Source organism: Phocoena sinus, chromosome 2, assembly GCF_008692025.1.
Source record: "Phocoena sinus isolate mPhoSin1 chromosome 2, mPhoSin1.pri, whole genome shotgun sequence".
Taxonomy (NCBI): domain Eukaryota; kingdom Metazoa; phylum Chordata; class Mammalia; order Artiodactyla; family Phocoenidae; genus Phocoena; species Phocoena sinus.
In genome coordinates this window covers 64,907,855-64,932,096 of record NC_045764.1, presented here as the reverse complement: position 1 = coordinate 64,932,096, position 24,242 = coordinate 64,907,855, and the positions used below count along the sequence as shown (strand labels likewise).

At 39.3% G+C, this 24,242-nt stretch overlaps 1 protein-coding gene across 1 annotated transcript in view; it reads right to left on the bottom strand.

Annotated features, from left to right (window-relative positions):
- UACA (uveal autoantigen with coiled-coil domains and ankyrin repeats) overlaps positions 1-17,518 on the bottom strand; it is an 86,824-nt gene extending 69,306 nt beyond the window's left edge. The window contains exon 1 of the mRNA XM_032618513.1: positions 17,280-17,518. Coding sequence (XP_032474404.1) covers positions 17,280-17,360 — 81 coding nt within the window. The 5' untranslated portion in view covers positions 17,361-17,518. The remainder of the gene's footprint in view (positions 1-17,279) is intronic.
- Positions 17,519-24,242: the final 6,724 nt, after the last annotated feature.

Genomic DNA, 24,242 nt, shown 5'->3' with positions numbered 1-24,242 from the left:
CCATGTCTGGTGATTGGCTAGATGTCTGTTGGGACAATAGGAGCAACTGGTAACCAGCAGTCTAGCCAGGCAAGCGTGGGCTTGTTCACAAGAGAGAACAGAAGCATGAAAGACCTTTTGAGACCTAGGCTCAACATCATTTCCAACATATTCTATTGTCCAAAGCAGGGCACACGTACAACCTATATTCAAGAAGCAGGGAAATAGGCAAAGTCACATTGCAAAGCCTATGGATAAAGGGAAGGGTAGAGAATGGGGCCACTTTGTAATCAATCTACCACATATCATGACAAGAGCACTATTTCAAAATGCTGGTACATCTAAGATGTGGGGGTGACGGGAATGAAAAATATAAAGGATGATAAAAACTATACTTTGTTATAAATCCTATAAAGCATGGTTTCTCAACCTTGGCACTATTCAAATTTTGCACCAGGTAAGTCTTTGTTCTGGAGGGTGTGTCCTATGCATTGCAGGACGTTTAGCAGCATCCCTGGCATCTACCCACTAGATGCCAGTAGTACGCCCCCAAGTTGTAATAACAAAAAGGTCTCCAGATATTGGCAAATGTCTCTCAGGGAACAAAAATCACTTGTAGTTGCGAACCACTGCTACAGAGGAATGAATTAAGGTAAAGACAATTTGGTCTTATTCTTGCCAATATAACCTAATTTTACTTTAAAAGGCCGTTCAAATGATTCTAAAATGCAAACTTTACTTACGGACATGTAAGGTGTATACCAAATTCTTAACAGTTTACATATTAAAAATTCAAAACTTCATTGACAATACTTAGATTCCTGCTAATTTAACCAAAAATATGACCAGATTTTTGAAGTCAATATGAAAGACGTTAATTGCCAGAAGTTCAACTAAACTTAACAGTACTGGCTCTAGGATTTGGTGTGGTACATATATAAACCCCAGACTGGTCTATTATTTATATTTTTATAACAAATAAAAATAGAAATAATAGAAATAAAAGAAATGGTGGTGTTTCTCTCCCAACCTCCAAATATAAAACTCTGTCTCAAAACTATAGTTCATGTCCAATCCTCCTCTCTTCCCATTTCAAGGCAATGGCAATATACCTCCCAATTCCACCTCTGACTTTAGCACCGATTACAAATGTGAAACACGCCAAGAAAACCTCCGTAATAAATTACAGGAGTAGAAAGTCTCAATAAAAGAAGGAAGAAAACAACAAATCAGAACATTCCCTGGGCATATTGAAAACCTAGCAGTCATAGTCATGAAATATTTATTGATCTAGTTCTGTTTTCACAATACTTATGTTCATAAAATGCTATATACGAACCAAACTGCCTCAGATGCATAAACTAAATATTCTCTAACTTACATTCATGTACAAATCTGTGATAGCTCTGGCCAAGTGAAGTCATATATACAAGAACCAATTTAAAGACACTTTCTGGATTCTCTGGGTGAAAAAATAATAGTCTCTCCTTCAGAGAAAAGAAAAGAAAATGGGATAACTTGCTAACCCAGTGATGCACCAATGAGCAGGGCTGGGACCAGGGAAAGGGGAGTGAAGTGCTTATGGCACAAATTTAAGGAAGGACTCACTCTAAGGGGCAGGCAATGAGCCAAAACATGAGGCAAGCACCTGCTGTTTTACTCTCACCTCCAGTCCATCAGGAATTGCACTTAACAGCAGAAACAGCACCCTGATTTCTGCAACCCCAAGGCCTGTCCTATACTAAACCTTGGCACTTACACCTTACTCATCATCTCTGTGACCCCTCAAAGAACCACAGGGCCTGCCTAACCTTCTAGTCTGACGGTACCAAACAAGGAACCAGGGAACCCAGCAGAAAGAGTCACCCACACGTATACAATTGGAACACTTAAGTTTTGAAGTTATGAAGGTTGGAAAAAAGAAGCATTCCAGGAGCTCCAAAACTCTGTCCTTTATAAAGTTGGCCTTGCGTTTAAAAGTGGTTTATAATTTTTAAGCATGCGTATTCACACTTTCAATGGAAATGTTATCACTTTCCACATCTTTTCCCAATTATTGCTATTTAACTGAATCAATGTCATCACCCAGGAACGCTGAAAAGCAATAGCATACCTTGTGGTTAACAATGTTAGTTTTAATAAAGCAGTTTCATACAAAAAATAAATATAGGATAGGGTTTCATCTTCATGATGCAATACTATTCTTTTCCTACTTATGGTCCTCTTCAAGGCTACCGAAGAGCAGACACAGGAAGTTTATCTTATAAGTTAGAATCAACAAAAACCCTACATGATCACCTCACTGCATAAAACGAGACACTTCATTTGTCCTAGGAGTACACCCAAACACACCACCACACCCAGCAGTGTTTCTCAAGGGTCCTAAGTGGAGTTCCTTCCTCTTGTGACTCACCCTTTCCCACACTATGGGAACAGTTCAACAGCAGGAATGCAATTAGATCTAAGCAATTAGGAAAACTGCTGTCCCATCTCCTCAATTGTGCATAGAAAGAGCTCTGATTAGTAGAGCTTAACTTGTACGACCCCTTGCAATAAAGCTCCGTATTAAGGCTAAATCACTTCAAGTGGCTTGAAAACAAGTAATATTTGGAACAAGGCCTTTCACATCTTTATTTTAAAAGCCATAAATAAGGAAGTTAAATCTACCTTTCCAATGGCCACGTCTTGACCTCTACAAAGAATCTCTTTTCCAAAACTGTGCAGGCCTGTGCGTTCCTCTCAACACAAGACATCAAAAGCTATTTCCTCAGCAAATTAGTGATGTGGTGAATGTTAAGGAACATAGGGGTTTTAGTTTATTACCAACAGGTTCTTTCTACCAATGATCTTAATTACATATATTTAATAATTAAGCCAAGGGAAAACACTCAGAAGCTTTTCACGTGTAACACTTGCCAGTAAGAGCCTTTCAGGGCTATGAACTTGCATGTTCTCAGTAATAAATTCCCAAATAAAATTAAGTTCATAGTTTTACATAAATAAGTGTATTAAAATTATATTAATATAAATATATTTTAATTACAAAAATTAAAATCGTAACAAAGAAATGGAAAATAAAAATTGCATAATCGATAACTATGATCATCTTTGTATATCCCCCACTGGTCTTTTCCCATGTGAATTTTTACATGACTATTATCAGGTTGTACCTATATTTTTTATTCTGATTTTTTTCACTTATAAGATTTTCATTTCTTCCATAGAATTTCTTCATATAGCAGTATAGACTATGGCAAAACAGTCCTGCATTTTCTACTGCTGTGTAAAAATTACTACAAACTTAGAGGCTTAAAAACACTTATTTATGAGTTCACAGGTCAGAAGTCCAAGTGGGGTTGACCGGGTTCTTTGCTTAGGGTCTCTCAAGGCCAAAATCAAGGTGCCAGCCAGGCTGGGTTCTCATCCGGGAAGAATTCACTTCCAGGCTCATTCAGGTTATTGGGAGAATTCCGTTCCCTGCAGCTATAGGCCTGGGGTCCCTGTTTCCTTCCTGGCTGTCAGCCCAGAGCCTCTCTCTCAGCTCCTCAAGGCCTCTCGCATTCCTTCTCACATGGCCCCATCCATCAAGCCAGCTACAACATACCAAGTCCCTCCTGTCCTTCAAATCTTTCTGCCTTCCAATTCTGCTGTAACCCAGAGAAAAGTCTGTTTTTTAATTCTCATATGATTAGAATAGGTCCACCTGGATACTTTCCCTTTTGTCTAACTTGAATTCCAGTGGTTAGTAACCTTAAATTACATCTGCAAAATCTCATTTATCATGTAATATAACATAACCAGGGGCACAGTATCTCATCAAATTCGAAGTCCTAGAGATTAAGGTGGGAAATCAGGGAAGGCCATTTTTAGAATTGTGCCCACCACATCTCTGTCACAATAGAAAATGTATTTCTAACTGTGGATTATATAGTCAAAAAGCTTAAAGGTCATCTAGCCACTGGGCTAGAGAACTTTAACATCCTTTCGAATCCTAAAATGCTAAAAAATTTAAACATGTTAAAGAAATAAAGTGTAAGGTTATTTTAGTAAAGAAAATAAAATTATATGAATTTAAAAATTAGTTAAATTGAAAAAGGAATTGAACTTTCCCCTAGTTTAAAAAAAAAAAAAAGACATGTTTTTGCAAACTTGTCACCTTTTGGAGCCAATTTTCTAGTTACACCAAAAGGCAAAGCATGAATGTGGAAACAAAGGTTAGCACCAAATCATAATGCCTGGGTGAACCAGAAGCAAAGAACTCTGAAACCAGTGACAATTTCTATAGTACAAAACTCTAGGTTGATTCTTGCTATAAAGAATAGAGGAGGGGACTTCCCTGGTGGTGCAGTGGTTAAGAATCTGCGTGCCAAGGCAGGTGACACAGGTTTGAGCCCTGGTCTGGGAAGATCCCACATGTCGCAGAGCAACTAAGCCTGTGCGCCAGAACTACTGAGCCCACGTGCCACAACTACTGAAGCCCACATGCCTAGAGCCTGTGCTCCTCAACAAGAGAAGCCACCGCAATGAGAAGCCCGGGCACCACCACGAAGAGTAGCCCTCCCTCACCGCAACTAGAGAAAGCCCGCGTGCAGCAACGAAGACCCAACGCAGCCAAAAATAAAAATTAATTAATTAATTAATTAAAAAGAAAAAAAAGAGTAGAGGAGGTAAATGGGCCAAATGAAAACCTAGCTCATAGACTGGCTATTCTACCCAAGGTTCATTATGGAAAACTAAGACTAAGGATACAACACTGGGATCAGGCTGGCAAGGCATTTCAGAGTGATTCGGCCAGCTGAGTTTGGTATGAGATAGTCCCCATGCCCACCACATAAATCTAGCTAAAAAAAAAAAAAAAAAAAAGGAAAGAGGAAGGAAGGAACCAAACCAAACTGAACCAAATCTGGCATATAGAAGGTGCTAAATCAATATCTGTTGAATGAAAGTAGAATGTAATAGACCATAAATGTTTGTTAGCCTTCAGGAACTGCCCCCCTCTGGACAGAGAAGAGAGCTCTTTCTAAATCTCAGCTACTAATGGGCTAAACACTACTAATAGCCTGCCAATAGGCTGACACTGGGTCCAAGGTGGGGCAATCTTCAAGGGGACTGGATAGCAGTTCCTGGGAGCGAAAGAAGAAAATGAGGGCAGACGATAAAAGTGTTAAGACCAAAAAAAGGTCTGAGAAATATGAGTGGAAGTGAAATCTTTAGTCTCAGAGTAACTGTAATTTATACAATGGCCAATATACAAGTAGATAGAATGTCCCTCAACAGAATTCCAAAGACTTGTTCCCAGCAAAATAAGTGAGATTCTGCCTATTTGTATTAACCAGTGGAAAGAGTATATTGATAGCTATGAATGATACCACGGAATGAGAAGCTCATACAGTTGTAAATATAAAACACTAGCTATACCTTCAACTGTATCAAACGCACACATAACGTCTTCCTCAGGTGGCAAAACACTCTAGATCAAGGGTTCTTATTCACCTGTGCTTATAATGATTATTAGCATAGCAAGTTAAGCTTTCAAAAGTATTTTTCAAACAACATCATCAGAACTTTGAGCTATTCATCCAAATTGACTATGAATCAGTGTACCTTAAAACGAGGCTAAGTTGCTACCATAGGAAGATGGAGACAGTGTTCTCCCCGCCCCCCTTGTGAGTTATTACCTCCAGTCTGGGACTGTACCTTCCCCACACTGCATCAGGCGCAGGGGACTTAGTGGGACTCGCTCAAGGCTAGCAGGCAAGGGCTCTGACCACTTGTCTGTTGACTGTGTGGCTGGCAAGTCACAACTTCTCTGGGTCTCAGGTGACCCATGTTTCTCTGATGTATGCCTCTTCTCCATCCCTTCCAGCATTGTTATGATTCAGGCCCTCACTAATCCTTGCCTACGGTAGCACACTCATAAACAATCTGCCCACCTCAAATCCATCCTGAACACAGCGACCACAGTAATCCATCTAATAAAATACTTTTGATCATATGATTCGCCACTTCGGCATACACAGGACAAAGTCCAACACTTACAGTGTAGCGTATTTTAAGCCATTCCAAGATGGCTTAACCCCAACCTCCCCTCCTGCCTACCTCCCCTTCAATCCCCTTGCCTATTATTTTGGTGGCAAAAAGGTAAGCTGACAATCCAATTGCCCCTTCCTCCAGCTCTGACATTTCTCCTCTCCATGCCTCTGCTCTTGCTGTTCCCTCTGAAAGGAATTTCTTCTTTCCTGGATCACTCCTACCCACTTCTTTTAAGTTTCAGATCAAGAGCCTCATCCTGCAGACTGGTGGTGGCCAGGGGGCAGGGGAGGTGGGAAGCAACTGTTTAATGCATACAGCGTTTTCTTCTGGAGTAATAAAAGTTTTGGAACCAGACAGAGATGGTGCTTACACAATACTGTTAATATACTATATGCCACTGAATTGTTCACTTTAAAGTGATTACTTTTATGTTATATGAATCTCACCTCAATTTAAAAAAAAAAAAAAAAAGCTGCAGCAGCAGCTCCCCCTGCAAAAAACCTTCACCAACTCCTCAGCCCCAGATTGGATCAGCACCTTGTACATTCCTCTATCACAGCAGTTATTACTTTATATTACCCATTTATAGAGCTCCCATACAGTATTTTGAGCCTCTTTATCTTCCTCATCTTCTTAGCCTAGGCCCTCAAGAAATTTTTTTTTTAATAAATAAAAAAAAATAGAGATACCATTTACCTCCCTCGGGGCAAAAGGCTAGGGCAGATGATCTTTTGAAGATCTAGGTTATATAAAAGCCTATGAGAGGGCTTCCCTGGTGGCGCAGTGGTTAAGAATCCGCCTGCCCATGCAGGGGACACGGGTTCAAGTCCTGCTCCGCGAAGATCCCACATGCTGCGGAGCAACTAAGCCCATGCGCCACAACTACTGAGCCTGCGCTCTAGAGCCCGTGAAGCCCACACACCACAACGAAGAGTAGCCCCTGCTCACCACAATTAAGAGAAAAGCCCACTCGCAGCAACAAAGACCCAACACAGCCAAAACCAAAATAAATAAAATAAATTTTCTTAAAAAGCCTATGAGAGCATGTATTAATTGGAAAGAAAAAGATCAGGAAAGACTGCTATTCATCTGGTTATAAAGGATAAAAATGATGACCTCTGGTGAGATTTTTTCAGTGAGTAATAGTAAGAAATAACATTTATTGAGCTAATTGCAATTATTAACCCCATTTTCCAAATAAGGAAACAAATATATTTAAGTAACTTGCCCAAGGTCATAAAGCTGGTTACTGGGAGCAGCAAGATTCAAGTCCAAGTCATCCAGACTGCAGACCTTGACCCTTTAACACTAACACACTAACCTGCCCCTTCACACTGCTCCAGGCATAGTTTCAAGAGTTATGAACGGACAGTCTTTGGCCCACAGTGTGCCTTTTCTAAGGCTGAGAAAACACTCCATTTTCCACATTTATCTACTTATCCATTGCCATCAATGTTGTTTATATTTCATAACGTTTTAAAAATACATAATGTTAATTTTTTAAAAGAATCCAACAGTCAAAAAAAATAGAGGTGAATCATAAAGTAGATCTCCCATTAAAAAGACCTCTCACATGTCAATCAGCAAGTGTTTATGGGCTATTCCTCATGTACACAGCAGAAAAGATCAGAGTATGCCAGCCTCACTAGAACCACACACACAAAGACTTCCCCACCGTAGACTCATTTTCATGGTACCCCAACCTCTGCACAGGGTAAGTATCTTGTGGATAAGAAAACCATGGAATAACAAAAACCAGCTAGAAGAAAAATTACACATTCACTTTTTTAGTTGAGAAAGCATGATTGTTTTATGTCCTTCCCCACCACCTTTAACAATGCCACAATCTGGTAAGAAAAAAATTAACCAAAAGTCAATGAGATTTTTAAAAATATATTTGTGCATCTGAAAGGGAAAACTTTGCTACAGAGGTAATGTCAAGCCTTGACAACATATCAATTAGGTCAATATTAAAAACATATCATTTCCCCCCACCCCAAAAAGCATATACCCTTTTAGACACACATGTATACACGCACACACACGCACGCATGCACACACACACACCCCTCTCCAGAGAGTAAACCAACAATTTTTAATTCTATTGGACTCTCAGGACTTACTTTACCCATACATCCTCCATCTAATGCTAAAAACAAGGATGATGGGATAATATACTGGGTGAATATACAAATATACACAACAACAAAAGGCAAAAGGGATACAATATGACAGTATCAATATCAAACAATGTAGAATTCAAGACAAAAGTTATAATGGGACAAATTACAGATTTTTATAATCACTAGTTACACTTTAAAAGAATATAAAGTAGCCAGGAAACTTAATGTATCAATTATCACAAAATTAAATACATAAAGCAAAAACTGTTTGAAATATACAGGTGAGAGGACAGAAACACAACTATAGTGAAAGACACACTACTCTCAAAGCTACAATAGGCCAAAAACTAGCAAAACTAAAGATATAAAGCTCTTAAAGATCAATATGAACAAGGCATAAACAGAAAAAATGGTCAAATAACACGAATAGACAATTCTTAAAACAAGAAGTGAAAGTGCCAATAAGCATAAAAATATCATCACACTCCCTAGAAATTAAAAACACAGATTAAAGCAAGAAATTTTTTGGTTCATAAATATGCTTTAAATAATAGCATCCATTACTGGAAGGGTGTGTGGAGCGCAACAATTTTATACACTGCTGGATGGGACACAAATTGGTTTTGAGACTTACCATAAAAGGCCTTCCTTTTGCCCAAACACCCCACCCCACAATTTTTTTGGTCTTTGGCTTAAGGTACAAATCCCATAGCTTTAAATTTTAAATTATATCAGTTCACAATGGTTAAGGACACGGGTTCCAGAGTCAAGCCACCTGGCTCTCCACTTATTAGCGATAGCACCTTGGGCAAGTCAATTATTTAACTGCCATCTATAAAATGATGGCAATAGTACCCACTTCTTAGGGTTGCTGTGAGGATTATGTGAGTTCATGTAGAGCACTTAGAACAATGCCTGGGACATACATGCTCAAAAAATATTGGCTATTGGCACTTGGACTTCTTATAAGTTATTTCTATTTAAGTAAATTCACTAGCATTTACTGAGTTCTCCTAATGGGACATTTGTATCTGCTCAAGTCATTTCAAATTACTTGTAATTTTAAGTACAAAGTTTCTTAGAATCAAATACAATTCAAAAAGACATACATATCATTACTGCGGCATTAAGGTAATTAAATGCTGACTAAATAACAAAGAGGCACTATGAGATCTTTAAAAATAGCCTAACCTGTGGTTTATAATCTGGTGAATAGAATTACAAGTGACTTGTTTTGTTCTTTATCTTCAACTATATTTTGTTTTCTACAATGAGCATGTATGACTTTTATGGGGGAAAAAAAAGATTTTTAAAAACAACAGACAGCCATTTATCCTCATTGGTTCAGTCAGGCATCCACTCTCTCTCAAGGGCACTTGCCAGTCTGACTCAATTATATAAATACAGTTCATCAAATCCCATCCTAGGTCAGAGCTTCAGTCACTCAACTGTATCGGTTCGTGTTTTACACTTCATTTTGGAGACTATACTATGTGGAAATAAATTAGTCCACATCAATAATATTCAGGATTCCTGAGAATAAAAAAAGTCCAACAGACAAAACTTTTTATAACTATAAATAAGTGAGTTTATTCTTGTGGTTTTGTGCTATATTTTTAAACCTGGAAGAGCTATTACTCTAACTATATAAAAGCTATATAAAGCTTTTAACTGTTTTATGATTTAGGAAAAGGCAATATGCATGTATTAGCCTATCATTCTGCTTATAATTTCAGGAAGTACATTTCAACGATCTATTTGTAGGCACATTGCCTACAGAAATCAATTTGACTTCTCTTACATAGATAAGCTCATGCAGGTGGAAATTTTCAACAATCTGTTATATCCCTTATGTGAGGTTAGACAAATGCTTGCATAATCTGTAACAGGACAGTAAAGGTTTCCATATGATAGAGGTGAAACACAGAATACGTGAGTTATGTTTAAATCTAATATTCTGGGATCTAGATTTCTTCACCAAGCCTACAACCATAAGTTAAACAGGGTTAATGAGAACAAAATTTTGCTGGCTAATTTAGCTAATTCTAGCGGGGAGGGGATAAGAGGGAAAATGAACTTGTTAAGTTATTAACAGGATAATTTCTGAAGATGAAACTTTACTAACTCCAGTCAGAGATCTCTCTAAATGACAGTTTAAACTTGTCAAGGAATTCAAAGTTTTAATTCAAGGTAAAAAACAAAAAGGAAAGAAAAATCTTCCTCTGACTATCCCCCCAAGCTGTCACCCTATAACTCCTTACTTTCACTGAAATTCTTGTCAATACCTCATCTGCACCATCTCTTACCAAAACACCAAAGTTTGTTTTCAAACCCGATGCTCCCACAATAGGCAATATCATTTCACAGCTCCACACCATTGTGCTCACTTCTCTTTTGCCCGCAGTGCCCTTTGAACTGTCTGTCTGGCCTAGGTTCAAGCTTCTCCTTTCTACCTTTATCCCTGACCCTACCCTACATGTCTGTGCTCTCACAGCAATTTATACACACCTATTGATATATTATGGCTCTTAACATACTATAGTATTGTTATTTTATGTCTAGCTCTCTTAAAATTCATGAAGGCCATGACTTGATCCTTCTTATTATAGAAACTTTAGAACATATACAAAATAATATCACAAAAGTAAATACAGTAGTATCATTACCCAACCAGCTACAATAATTATTAACTCACAACTAATCCTATTTCAACTATACCCCCCACTTACTTCTCCCACCCACCCACAGATTATTTTGAAGCAAATTCCAGACTTCACATTATTTCACCTGTAAATACTATACTTTTAAATGTTTCCCTGAAAGACAGACCTCTTTATAAACATAATCCCATTACTACCATTGTCACACTTAAATCTTTTAAAATAATAATTCCATATTATCAACACAAATCCAGTTGGCATTTACATTTCCTCAATTGTCTTATAAACTTTTATTTTTACAATTATTTAATCAGGGTCAAATGAAGTCTACCATTGTGATTAGTTAATATGTCTCCTAAATCTCTCTTAATATCTAGATTTCTCCTCCATTTTCTTCTTCTTCTTATAATGTATTTTTGAAAAAACTAGGCCATTTGTTCTAGAGTTTCCCATGATTAGAATTTTGCTCATTGCATCCCCATGTTTCTCTGTCCTCTGTATTTTCTGTAAAATGGTGGTTAGCTCTAGAGGCCTATCATATTCAGGTTTGGCTTTTTTGGCAAGACTGTTACTTAGTAGAAATGAATATTTCCATCAGGAGATAAATTATGTCCAACTGTCTTTTTTTTGAGACATTAGTAGCTACTCATAAATGACTGTCTGGATTCTATATCCATTAATTCATGGGGAGCTGTAAAATTGTGATATACTAATTCTATCGTCCCTTCTTCATCTATTAGCTGGGGTGAAATACCTGTTATAAAAAAGAAACTTCCCCTTATTGAGTATTTGGTTACCCTGAGAAAAAGCCCAAGTTTCATTCTTTCTCTTTATTTTCTGGATCTTAAGAGAACACATCAGTTCTTCATTATGAACTCAAAGATTTATTAAAGAATTCAGTCCAGTGCCATATTATCCTTATTGATGATCAAACAGTCCCCATCACTGGTCGCCTCTTCAAGTTGGCTCCCTCTCGAGTCCTGATCTTTGATAACTTCTTTGCCTTCTAGTGTGACAAAGAATGCCATGCTCATCTTGCACATTTTCTGCTCCCAACTTGGAATTATCCATTTCTTCAAAGATGACCTAATTATTAATTCAGTCTTGAGCCTAGCTCATGTGTGCCATAAATGTTTCCCAAACTAAACAAGGCAACTGCCTTATTTTGAAACTAATGATTTTAAACTTGAAAAATGTGTATGATGCATAATACATAAATGCACAATCATTACTCCACTCTTATTAAAAGAAGTAATTAAAATGCTTAACTACTCATCATTTAAGTTCTTGGACTCATTATGTACTAAAAGACATACCAGAGCAACTCAACCCTTCTGATTTGGTATTATAATAAGGTTCAGCAATTAAAGTCAGCGTGATGACCTGGGCAAAACTGCTGCTGGGCTGAAATCCAGAAGTATAAAAAGAGGGCTTCTTTATTGTGATCTTCCTTCAAGAACCCCAAGAAATACAACGCAGGGGTAACCCTAGGAAACTGTCTGAATAAAGCTTTAATTAAGGTAAACATTTTTAATTAAAGGTTGGCATCTTGAATGAAAATGAGTAAACACCGCTCAATTAAGTATCTTGTGTTTAAACTAAACATAACTATTTGTGATCTTAATGTTCACATTACCACAAAATCATCAATATAAGAATAACAATAACATCCTTTCAAACACGCCCACATCCCTGAGTGGAAAACACAAATGCTTCATTCTCGAAATCACAACTAAAATCATATTTAATCCTTTATGCTTTCTAAATAATCTCAAACTTCTACTCTTGGTGGAAACCAAAAGAAGTTTTTTAAAGATTTTTCAGTTGTTATATTTGTAACTCTAAATTCTTTTAGAAATACCGAAATTTTCTCAGGGTACTGAGACATTACGAAGATGCTTTAGAACGTACTTGGTTGCTGATTTATAAAATTCATTGCCCCATTTTAACAGAAGCCTAAAGAAAGGGCAGCAAAAATAATCACTGAAGAACCTCCCAGGTCAGAGATTACCAGTATAGGTACAATTTAAAGTAGAGCCCCCTTCCAAAATGTCTCCTTGCAATACTGCTTTGCAGTTTAATTACTACTCAAATTTCCTAATCTGAACTAGGTGAAAATAAAACAAGCTTATTCTCACTGTACATATAACTGTACACATAACTGACTGAATATATAATTGACTAGATCTGAAATAGCATTTACAGTCATTTTTTTTTAATTACCACTCTTACTTCTTTTTTTTTTTTTTTTGGCTGCGTTTGGGTCTCCGCTGCTGCGCTTGGGCTTTCTCTAGTTGTGGCGAGTGGGGGCTACTCTTCATTGCAGTGTGCGGGCTTCTCATTGCAGTGGCTTCACTTGTTGCAGAGCACGGGCTCTAAGCACGCAGGCTTCAGTATGTGCAGTATGCGGGCTCAGTAGTTGCAGCTCACAGGCCCTAGAGCACAGGCTCAGTAGTTGTGGCGCTCGGGCTTAGTTGCTCTGCGGCATGTAGGATTTTCCCGGACCAGGGATCGAACCCGTGACCCCTGCATTGGCAGGAGGATTCTCAACCACTGCGCCACCAAGGAAATCCCTACAGTCATTTAATTATCCCTTTCAGAAACCCGAAGCTCCAATTTAGTAATTAAAAATAAATCTAACAACAAAAATTGTCTTATTTTATGATCAAAAGCTGCAGCTATCTCCAGATTTAGCTAGTAAAGGACTCTCAAATATATTCTATGCACAACTTATAATTGTGAATTATATTTATTTATATGTGTATAAACACACTCCCATTTAGTGAACTCTAAACTCATGGACATATTTATAACAACGGTACTACTCAGAATATTTGAAATGCCTTATATAACATATAATTATAATTTAGCATGTTAAGCTAATATGCTACATTTCACATATGATAATATCATAAAATATTTACATACCTCAGTCTATTTCTAATGTGTCTCCAGATAAGCTTAAATAAATACATGAAGAAAACTATTTATGAAATACACATTTTAACATTTTTTTCTCAAAGTTGTACAAATCGTGATCATTTCCCTGATGATTAAATGAATGTTTTAAGATTCAAAATAGGTAGACACGAGGGGAAAGTGGAAGAGAAAGAAGAAAGCAAGATGTATACCTCTTACCTTACACCAGAATAAATTCTATATGGATTAGAGAGTTAAATGTAAAAATGAAACAACAAACAAAAAACTAGATGAAACCAGGGAGATTTTTCTCTTTTTTTGCTTAATATTGTAGAGTGGAAAGGCCAAGATATAACATAAACTTAAAAAGTCACAAAATAAAAGGTTGATACATTTAATTGTACAAAAATAACTACACTCTGCATAGCAAAAGCCACCATAAACAAAGTCATACGACAAACAACCAATTAAGAAAAAACATTCATATTAAAAAGTATTAAAAAATCCCTCGTGGCGCAGTGGTTAAGAATCTGCCGACGCAGGGGACACGGGTTCGAGCAATGGTCCTGGAAGATCCCATTTGCCGTGGAGCAACTAAGCCTGTGCACAACTACTGAGCCAGCGCTCTGGAGCCTATGCGCCACAACTACTGAGCTCGCGTGCCACAACTACTGAAGCCCGCGTGCCTAGAGCCTGTACTCTGCAACATGAGAAGCCCACGCACTGCAACAAAGAGTAGCCCCCGCTCACGGCAACTAGAGAAAGCCAGCGTGCAGCAACAAAGACCCAATGCAGCCAAAAATAAATTAATTAATTAAAAAAAATAAAATAAAAGGTTAATTTCCCTGATATAAAGTACATACAAATGAATAGGAAAGAAGTCAACAACCAAATAGAAAAATGGAAAGGGTAAACTGTTCACAGAAAAGAACATGGAAGGAGATTTTAAAAATATGAAAAGATACTCAACTTCACCCATAATAAAAGAAATACAAATTCAAACTATCCTGAGATACCGTATTTACCTATCAGGCTGGCAAAACTTAAAAATCTGAGCGAACTTTAAAGAAAAGCATGGGAAGTGATAATTGCTCACAAATTGGGTACATGATGCACAGAGGAAATTTAACAACATTCTTTAAAATTACATATGCACATATCCTTTAACCCACCAATCCCACTTTTAGGAACTGATCCTACAAGTATATACACACACACACACCCACTTGAAATATATACAGGTTTATTCATCATAGCATTTTTTATTATAGCAAAAGATTCGAATGGGGATGCTCTGAAAGGGCCTAAATACTGGAGTTTAAAAAAATATATGGAACAGCGGGTACAATGTGTTACCATTTCTATAAAGGGTGAATACTTGTATTAATATTTCCTTGTATATGCTAAACTCTCTCTGGAGGGATATGCAAGCAATTGATAACACCATTGGCCTCTGAGGAATGGTGGGGGGCAGGCAGAAAAACTGAAGGACACAGGTGGGAGAGGGGCTTTTCGCTGTAAACAATTTTGTTCCTTTTAAATATTAAGCCATGTACTATGTTACCTATTCAAAAGCAAATAAATAAAATTTAAATATTTTTGAAGGCAAAAAGATTTAAAAACAGATGCTCAGCCATAACAATACATACACATGTGACCAAATAGGACATTAGAGATTATGGTTTATAGACTGAAAAGCAGAAGGAATCTATTTCCCTTGTACATGTATTGTACTCTATCAATGCTTGGTTTGGTTTTATTAGTCATCACACTCATTTATTTTCATTTGAATATTTTACAAAATTTATTTGAATATTTAACTAATACTGAGAGATGTTCACTTTTTCTAAGCAGGTAGATTCTATTTTTTTATATACCATATATTTCTCTTTATTTTTATGCCGTTATTTTAAGAAAAATGACAGAATGCTCAGTGTAACAAATGCTGAAGATTTAAGCTCAGAGAGATGCGCTTCATGTGCCAAATACATAAAGTGCAAACTGGCATGCTGATAATACCAATAACAACTAAATACTCTGCATTTCTAGAAGAGAAAACAGGCTAAAATTAAGGTGTACAAACCTAGAAATGGGATGTGAATCCTTGTGCAAACCAAACGGGTATAATACTATGAATAATCCTAGAAAAGTGTATCTTTAAAGCTGAAAACAACCTGCACTACAAAGAAGTTGAATCTTTAACTCAACTACCTATAGTGACCTCTGATATCACTAAATGACGTTTCTGCCAATTATTTTATTTTAAAAAATAATGTGAAAGTAATCATTCCTTCTATGGGCTAATTAAACAATTTCATGCTTTATTAAACAATATCAAATCATCAAATATCATGCCATCTGAAGCTATCCCTTTTTTTTTCTTTGTTTTTTTCAGTTGGGAATTAAAGAGCCAAGTTTCGCCACAATTTCCTTTAAGTCCAAGTAAAATCATCCTAGAAGTAGTCAGGTGGGGAGAAAGGCAGTTCTGAATTCACTCAAAAGCCAAAGCAGATTAATTAGTATTCTCATAAAAAGCATATAATCATTGGGTAAAACCTATGTAAACTTATTAAGGTCCATTTTAATTACTCCAAATGGGCAACCAGGCATTTTGAGCATTACATCTCGTTTACGTTTCTGACTCTTCCAAGACTTTTAAAGTAACGTTTATTCTAATAATACAGAATGTTGGTGATATGGCCAACTCTTCTAACTTGCCAACTTATCTAAATCCCAACATCTGCAGTCAGGCTGTTTCTCAAGATTTCTGTTCTCCTGCCAACTTAAGAGAGGCCCTGAGAACTTCTTAGCGTGCACACCGAGGCCGGGCTGCAGATCTGCGCCGAATGGAGGTCTACACGGGTCTGTCCCACAGGTGAGACTTACACGGTCCCACAGGACAACCACCTTCACTTCCAGGGTCACCACCCATTGGGGGCGTTGTCTTTACAACTACGCTCGATTCCATCTGCCTCACTCAGAAATCAAACTTTCCCAGGGACCTCGCGACAGCGTCCAGAACACGACTTCCACCCAGCCCGGCAGCGCTCACCCACGGAAGGTCCGGAGTCCGGGCGGGGCGGCGCCAGGTCCACTGCCCTGCCCACCTGGACTGCGGGGCGCCAAGCCCCCGCCCGGCCCGCAGCTCCGGGGACAGAGGGGCGCCCGCCTGGGCCCCGTGGAATCGCGCCGGGTCAGAGCGCGCTTGGGATACGGCGGCCAGCCCGGGAGAAGGGAGGGGCTGGGGTCGCCGGGGAAGGGCCGGGGTGGGGGACAACCCCGAAAACCGAATTGAGGAGGAGGGTGCGATCCAATCCCGAAGGCCAGGAGCTGGGAGACCCCGGGATGAAGGGCAGGAAAGGGATCCGTCGAGGCCCGGGGGCGGCGGTGGGCAGGGTCCGCAGGGTCTCCGGGCCGACGCGGAGCCCTGGCCAGAAGAGGGAGGAGGAGACGCCAGGGACGACCCAGCGGGACGCTCTGAGGCAAAGCCGAGCAGAGGAGGACTCCGCGGCTCGCGGGAGGGCAGCTCCGGGAGTCCGGGGCGCCCACGGGCCGCGGGACTCACCGCGCTGGCAGCGGCGGCGGCGCCGGACGACGCGGGGCCGGACGCGTCCTGCCTCCTCAGGCGGGACTTGAGGCTCTTCATGGCCAAGTCGTGGCAGTCCCTCTCCCGCTGAGCGCGGCGTGTCTGATCCGCGCGCGAACCTTAGAGTCTGAGGGCTGCAAGCGCTCAGAGGAGGCGGCAGCGCTGGCAGTCCGGGCCCCACCTGCCTGCCACCTGGGGGCCCCCGGCGGCTGTCGGCCCCTGGCGGCGGTCGGCCCAGGGCCTGCGGCGCGGCTCCCCTCCCACAGCCAATCCGCCTGCGACCCTGGCGGGGATGGGGCCGGCCCCGACCAATAGGAATCCGGGAAGGGGGTGGGACTTCCCTTTCAAACTTAATAACACCCTTCCTCTCCCTGCTGGAGAAAAAGTTTGGAACTTCTGATGGGGGAGTGGCAGAGGTGGGCGGCCAGCGGTCTGGAGAGACGCAAGAGGCAGGCTCCAGACCATCGGCGCCCGCCTACCTGGGTGATGGAGCCTCAGGTCTAGAGAGAGCATGGGGTCCAGCCTACACCAGCTCTCATCTTCCCGGACTCCCTTCCTCTTACCACCCACGTGCTCTTTCCCAAGTAGAGTTCCCTTCCTTCCGTCTGATCCCAGAAAGCACTCCTGGTCACCCGCACACACAACGGCTTTCAAGAGCAACTTCCCTTACATCTGAGGATGTTTTACTACACAGATCCCAGTATCTGGGAACAACCACGCACATCAGAAACTACAGAAAAAAAAACATCTTCTAAAGAATAACGTGCTGGTTGTACAGAAACGCAAATAGTTAAGAACAGACTTTGAAAGATGTTATAGAAAAATCAAAGCACATGTCAGGTGCTCAATAATTATTTGTGGAGTCCATAAACCACTGCTTTGGAGGGAAAGAGATGGAAAATGGAGGGGGAGAGCTTTAATTTAAAAATGGCCAAAGTGATATAAATAGCTGTAAAAGAAAAAAATATTGTCCTTTCTTCAAAAAAATTTTTTGTTTCCTGTAGAAACACATTACTGGTAAAAGCATAGAGTGTAATTAATTCATCCTACCCAGAAATCTGGATTATTGAGAATTATTTAAGGGAAGGATGGGTAAACAGGCAAGTGAGCATCACCCAATAATTTGTTGTTACAGTGACATCTTCAAAAGTCTTCCTTGGAGTCAGTTTTTCCCAGCAAAATGTTTATTCTAGCATTCACCAATTTGAAAAGACAAACAATCCACATTTCCGACTAGCAAAGTACTCTTTTTGTCTGAAAGGTCAGTTGCTTCTTTGAGTTTCCTTAGAATAACTCAAGGTTTCATTCAAATAGTGTAAGAAAGTTTTCAGAACTCTTTTAGAGAGACAGTATTTAAAGACCGTGTTAACCCTTAACAAAATAGTAAGTAACAATGAACTACTTAAGAAAATTAATAAATTTTCTCTTGATTAGTTCTATGGAAGGAAATTTTCTTTGACTCCTCCTCCTTCCTCAAGATCCACAGCCATTCAGTTTTGTTGGCTCTTCATAGTATCTGTAGATGGCTAGTTCCTCTGTCCTCAGCTGCCACTGCAGATCCAAAATTATCTCATACCTGGATATTATAGAAGCTTTCCAATCAGTCACCCGATCTCTAGTCTCACCTCTCCTGTCACTAATAAACTACCAACCACCATCAAAAAATCTTACAAAATATTCCTCCCTTGCTCAAAAACCTTCAGCAGCTAATGAATAAAATTTACCTCCTTTACTTGGCATTTAAGGCTCAACAACATGAACCCAACCCTGTTCTCCAGCTGACACTCCAAGCAAATAACTCTTCAGCCCATTCCTCAAGCATGTGTCTTACCTTTTAATTTCCATACCTTTATGCATGTTGATCCCTCCTTCAGTAATTTTCTCTGTCTACATTCATCTAACAAAATCCTACTCCCCCCAAGAATGATGGAAGAGAGCACAAAGGGAGCTTCTAGAGTATTGCACTATTCTATCTGATTATATAACTAGTGTGCTGGTTACATAACTAATGTGTTCAGTTTGTGAAAATTCAGTTAGCCTGTAGTCTTTATGATATGTACACTTTTTTTTTTTTTTTTTTTTTTTGCGGTACACGGGCCTCTCACTGTTGTGGCCTCTCCCGTTGTGGAGCACAGGCTCCGGACGCGCAGGCTCAGCGGCCATGGCTCACGGGCCCAGCCGCTCCGCGGCATGTGGGATCTTCCCGGACCGGGGCACGAACCCGTGTCCCCTGCATCGGCAGGCGGACTCTCAACCGCTGCGCCACCAGGGAAGCCCCGATATGTACACTTTTGTGTGTGTTATACTTTAATAAATTTTTTTAAAATCATACATCCATTCCAAGTGCCCACCTCTCTAGTAGAGCCTTCTCTGATCACTCAACTGAAAGTGATCTCTCCATCCTCAGAATGATTACCTTGAACCTCTCAGATGATACTAATACATATGTTCTGAGCTAGCATCATTTCACTACTAGACTTCAAACTTCTTAAAACTAGGGAATAACTGATATATGTTTGAATCCCCTAGAGTGATCAGCATATACTAGGTTCTCAGTAAATATTTCTGAATAGATTGATGCATTCTTTTTGGTTATTAGAGTGAATTACTAGTTTGTTGTGTGCATTCACGTAACACAGGATTGGTACTTTCCCTGTGGTGAATACTGGGTATCTCCTGTAGCATCTAAGTTCTCATAGTCCTGGCCTCTTTTCAGTTGTTACTGGATAAAGCAAAGGAAGCAGACAGAGCCACAGTACAGCTTGCATCAGTTTCCAAAAATGTTTGGGCAAGTTATTTTTATGAACTGTCTGCACAATGTCCCCATGGTGTCTTGTGTTCAGTGGCCTTTGTGGATTTTTCCAGGCTAGAAACTTGATAGCTGATGTCTGCTTATTCCCATTTGAGAGCTGCTAAGTAAATAGCACTGGTTTTTATGTGCAGTACATCTTTTTTATATTGATCTGGAAGCTCCCCACATGAAGTAAAGTCACTATTATTAGGAGTCAGCCAGACAGGTTTTGTTTTTTAACTATTACCACTATTATTTATTTTTATCTTCCCTTCAGAGCAAAAGGCACTTATCAAATCTGGAAGGAATTTATTTGGTACCATGCTGAATCTATATGAATTTTTTTTTTAGTTTTGCTTCTTGTGTTTTATAAGATATGAAACCCGGAAGGGAAATGCATCTTTAAAAATTATTTTAATAGGTTACACAGGCACAATGTAAAGATTCTCAAATAATACAGAAGGGGAAAAGTGAGTCTCCTCACCGCCTCTATTCTTTGTCCCTGGCTGTCAAGGAACTTGTGTTCTAGACTGGGGGACAAAGCTAACATACATCGCTTAACTGGAGAGCAACTACTTACTGAGCTGTATGGTAGATAGCAGATGTGGGTGGTATTCAGGGAAGGAAAGATCAGGAAATTAGTCTGCATGAAGGGAGGGTACCCAAGGTTGGGAGGAGCTTCAGTGAGTGCACTGAGAAGGGACACCAAGATGACAAAGGATTCCCCAGGGGCCAGCCATAGCAGATAAGAAAGCACCGTTGGGAGCTGCTCACCGATAATGATGTGATGATAATGGCAACGAGATGACAAAGACAAGATGAATTAGACACACAGAATCAAAAATTTACACTTAAAACGTTCCCCTTTCAAGCAGGAAGATCTCCTTCAGACAATCTTCAGTTATGAATTTTATATCCAACGACTTCCCTCTTCATTTTCAGAGCTTCCTGCCAGTCCTGGTAGCCCCAGGGAACCCAGCCAACAAAGTCAGTCAGTAATTCCATGGAGGATCCCAGAACATCAGTCATTCTCTGCCAGCCCAGATACCAAAGCAGATAGGTGGCAGAACCACATGTGGCCACGGGGTCCTGAGGAAAGACACCTCCACCTACAACTCATATGGCAGCCCCAGGAATGAAAGACCTGAGGCTGTTTTCACACCTTCTTCTGTTGTCACAGTCAAAACTAAAACACAATGCATAAGAGAGCTTTAAAAAAAATAAATAGGTGATCTTTGGCACTAATTTTAAAACCATCTGTATTTCTAGTAAGCTCTCCAATGACTACATCCTGGAAAACTAGGGTGGGAGGAAGAAAAGTGGGAAGAAGAGATAGCTGCTTCCCTCTTACAGAAACTTCTTTAATCTCCCCCGCTGACGGTTGTTTTGTGCTCTGCTATAAGCAATCTTGAGCCTACCAATTACCTCCTGAAGACGGCTGCTTTCCTTCTAACTCTCTGTCCTCCTTGGCATTTACAGGCTGTCATTCACCTATGACACATCAAGTGTGTCATTAGCTTCAGTACTGAAAGAAGGAGAAGAAAAGCAGGGAGGGGCATGGTCAGGAACAAAACCAGATTTCCCTGACATAATTGAGCTTACACCTAAAAGCTGCCGAGATACCCACAATTATTTCTCTGAATTCAGTTTTAATGTCAGAGAATCCAACCCATTTCATTTCGTGAAAATTAACCTTTGTTATCAAGTCTTGATTACACAAAGTTCCAGAAATACTGTTGGCCTCACTTGAGATTGACGGCCCTCCGTGCTCATGGCAGAAGCTCTTGATTGCTCCTTTTATAACAGGCTACTCATCCTGGAACCCAGATAAACACACAGCATTTGGTTCAGGAATCAGTAACCATCTGACTTCCATAATGAACTTTCCTGGATTCCAGATCTTGGATTTTTCTTATCTTGGCCAGCACACCAGGATATGCACAAACAATGAGTCAGAAGACTTTCAAGCCTTCAGCACTGTCGAAGTGGAATATAAAAGTTTCTTGCTTTTGAATTGAAAATATGGCAAATAAAGACAATCTCTATGGATTTTAAATGATAGTTTATGTGTCCTCCTTATAATTTTTTCCTTCCAAATCTCCAGGGGTCTTTTAAAATTCTGGCAAGGTATTATTAATTCTCCTGAATAATTACTAGTAAATTATGTGACTGGTATACCTTCAGTTACTCCATACCGATCTTTGCTACTCATCTTAATGAAAGGACATTCCAAACAGAATAAGTCAAGGTAAATCTCACTTTCAAATATGCTTGGTAAATGCCCCAAACTTTATGATACATATTTAACAGTGATCTTACAGTAGGTTAAATTAAAATTATCATTGACTATAGTGGTTTAAGTTATGCCGAAAAGAAGGTCATAGGCAAAATATTGGATAAATAGATGTTCTAATAAAGTTATATGTAAACACAGCTTATTATGTACATTAGATATTATATTATTATATTTTACATCATACAAGATTATATTATATTATTATTTATAAGTACTATTTATACTTATTACTTATAAGTACTATGGAATTCTTTCATAAAATATCTTCACAAATTAATTAATCACAAATTAATAATCTTTATGTAAGTCCTAACTTTCATATAAAAAAAATTGAATCCACATTAGTGTGGGTAAACTTGTATTTCAACAGAATCTTAAAAATCAATGTCGGGCTTCCCTTGTGGCGCAGTGGTTGAGAGTCCGCCTGCCGATGCAGGGGACGCGGGTTCGTGCCCTGGTCCGGGAATATCCCACATGCTGTGGAGCAGCTAGGCCCGTGAGCCATGGCCACTGAGCCTGCGCGTCCGGAGCCTGTGCTCCGCAACGGGAGAGGCCACAACAGTGAGAGGCCTGCGTACAGCAAAAAAAAAAAACAATGTCATACAGGATTTCTGTATGTATGTATGTATGTATGTATATTGGATTTGGTTACCAAAAGACTCAGACTTTTGCTTCCTGGATAAGAATAGCTTGCAAAAAATTTTCCTCTATGCCCCTTCTTCAAAATTATTTGTACCAGTGTTTAAATTATTATCAAAAATTAAAATTTATTTTTGTATCAAATTTCTCAGTGATACTTAATTACAATGCTTATTTGAGAGAAAATTTTAAATTAAGGTACAATTCTTGTATGCAGTGGCATTATTCCACATTGCATATAAGCCATGAGGGCTGTTTTAAAAGCATACTTTATTCAAAGAGATTTGTCCCCTATGATGTCCTCATGAATTAGCCATGTATATATTCTTTACACCATCAACATCGATTTAGTACAAGCATCAAAACGTTCAATAATAATGGATTGATGTATGCTCTCCCTATTGCTATTTTATGAATGCTATTGCTACTAGCAAAATATATAAAATAACTAATCAATTAAAATACCAACACATTCTGGACTTCAAAAGAGTTACATTTTAACTTTGTCATACTGGGGAGAAGCATTACCTGTTATGCTCCATAAACTTCAGAACCATCCCCAGACCTAAACAACAATTAAGAACAGCTCCTTTGAACCTTAGGAGCGTGTGGTTCATGAATTAGTCTAAGATCAAGGCATAGCATTTTAAGCCTAAACTAAAAGGCATCTTTCTTCCACTCCTGTGACAGGAAGAGAACAACAAACTCTCAAGATGCAGCAGCTTTTCAGCTCATAACTCTGAAGTGACACTTGTCAAGTCAACAAATACAAATAAGCCTGACAACCCAGAGGGTTGGGCCCTGATTAGCCAAGTAAGTCCTAATTAAAGTAACCTTAGGGAATCCACAAATATGAATCACAGCAAACCCCCAACAACAACAAAGCTCACACTACCACCTGAACCCTTATGGCCAGAAAGCTCCCATCCAATATCACATTGCTCCAAGTCAACACTAGATGTCAACACTTTCAATGTTTTCATTTAAATCATACTTCTCTCCAAAAAAAAAAACGGAGGTGACATAACAAATCTCACTACCATACTTCCCATAACAAAAGTAGGAAATAAACCAGAGGAAGGGACTGTTAGAACAACCACTATTGCTGTCCTGAGTTTGAAATTTGGCTTTCTACTTCCTAACAGCCAGGGCAAATCAAAAATGGAAACCATTAAAAAAAAAAATGGAAACCATTAGTGACAGCTCTAATATGGGG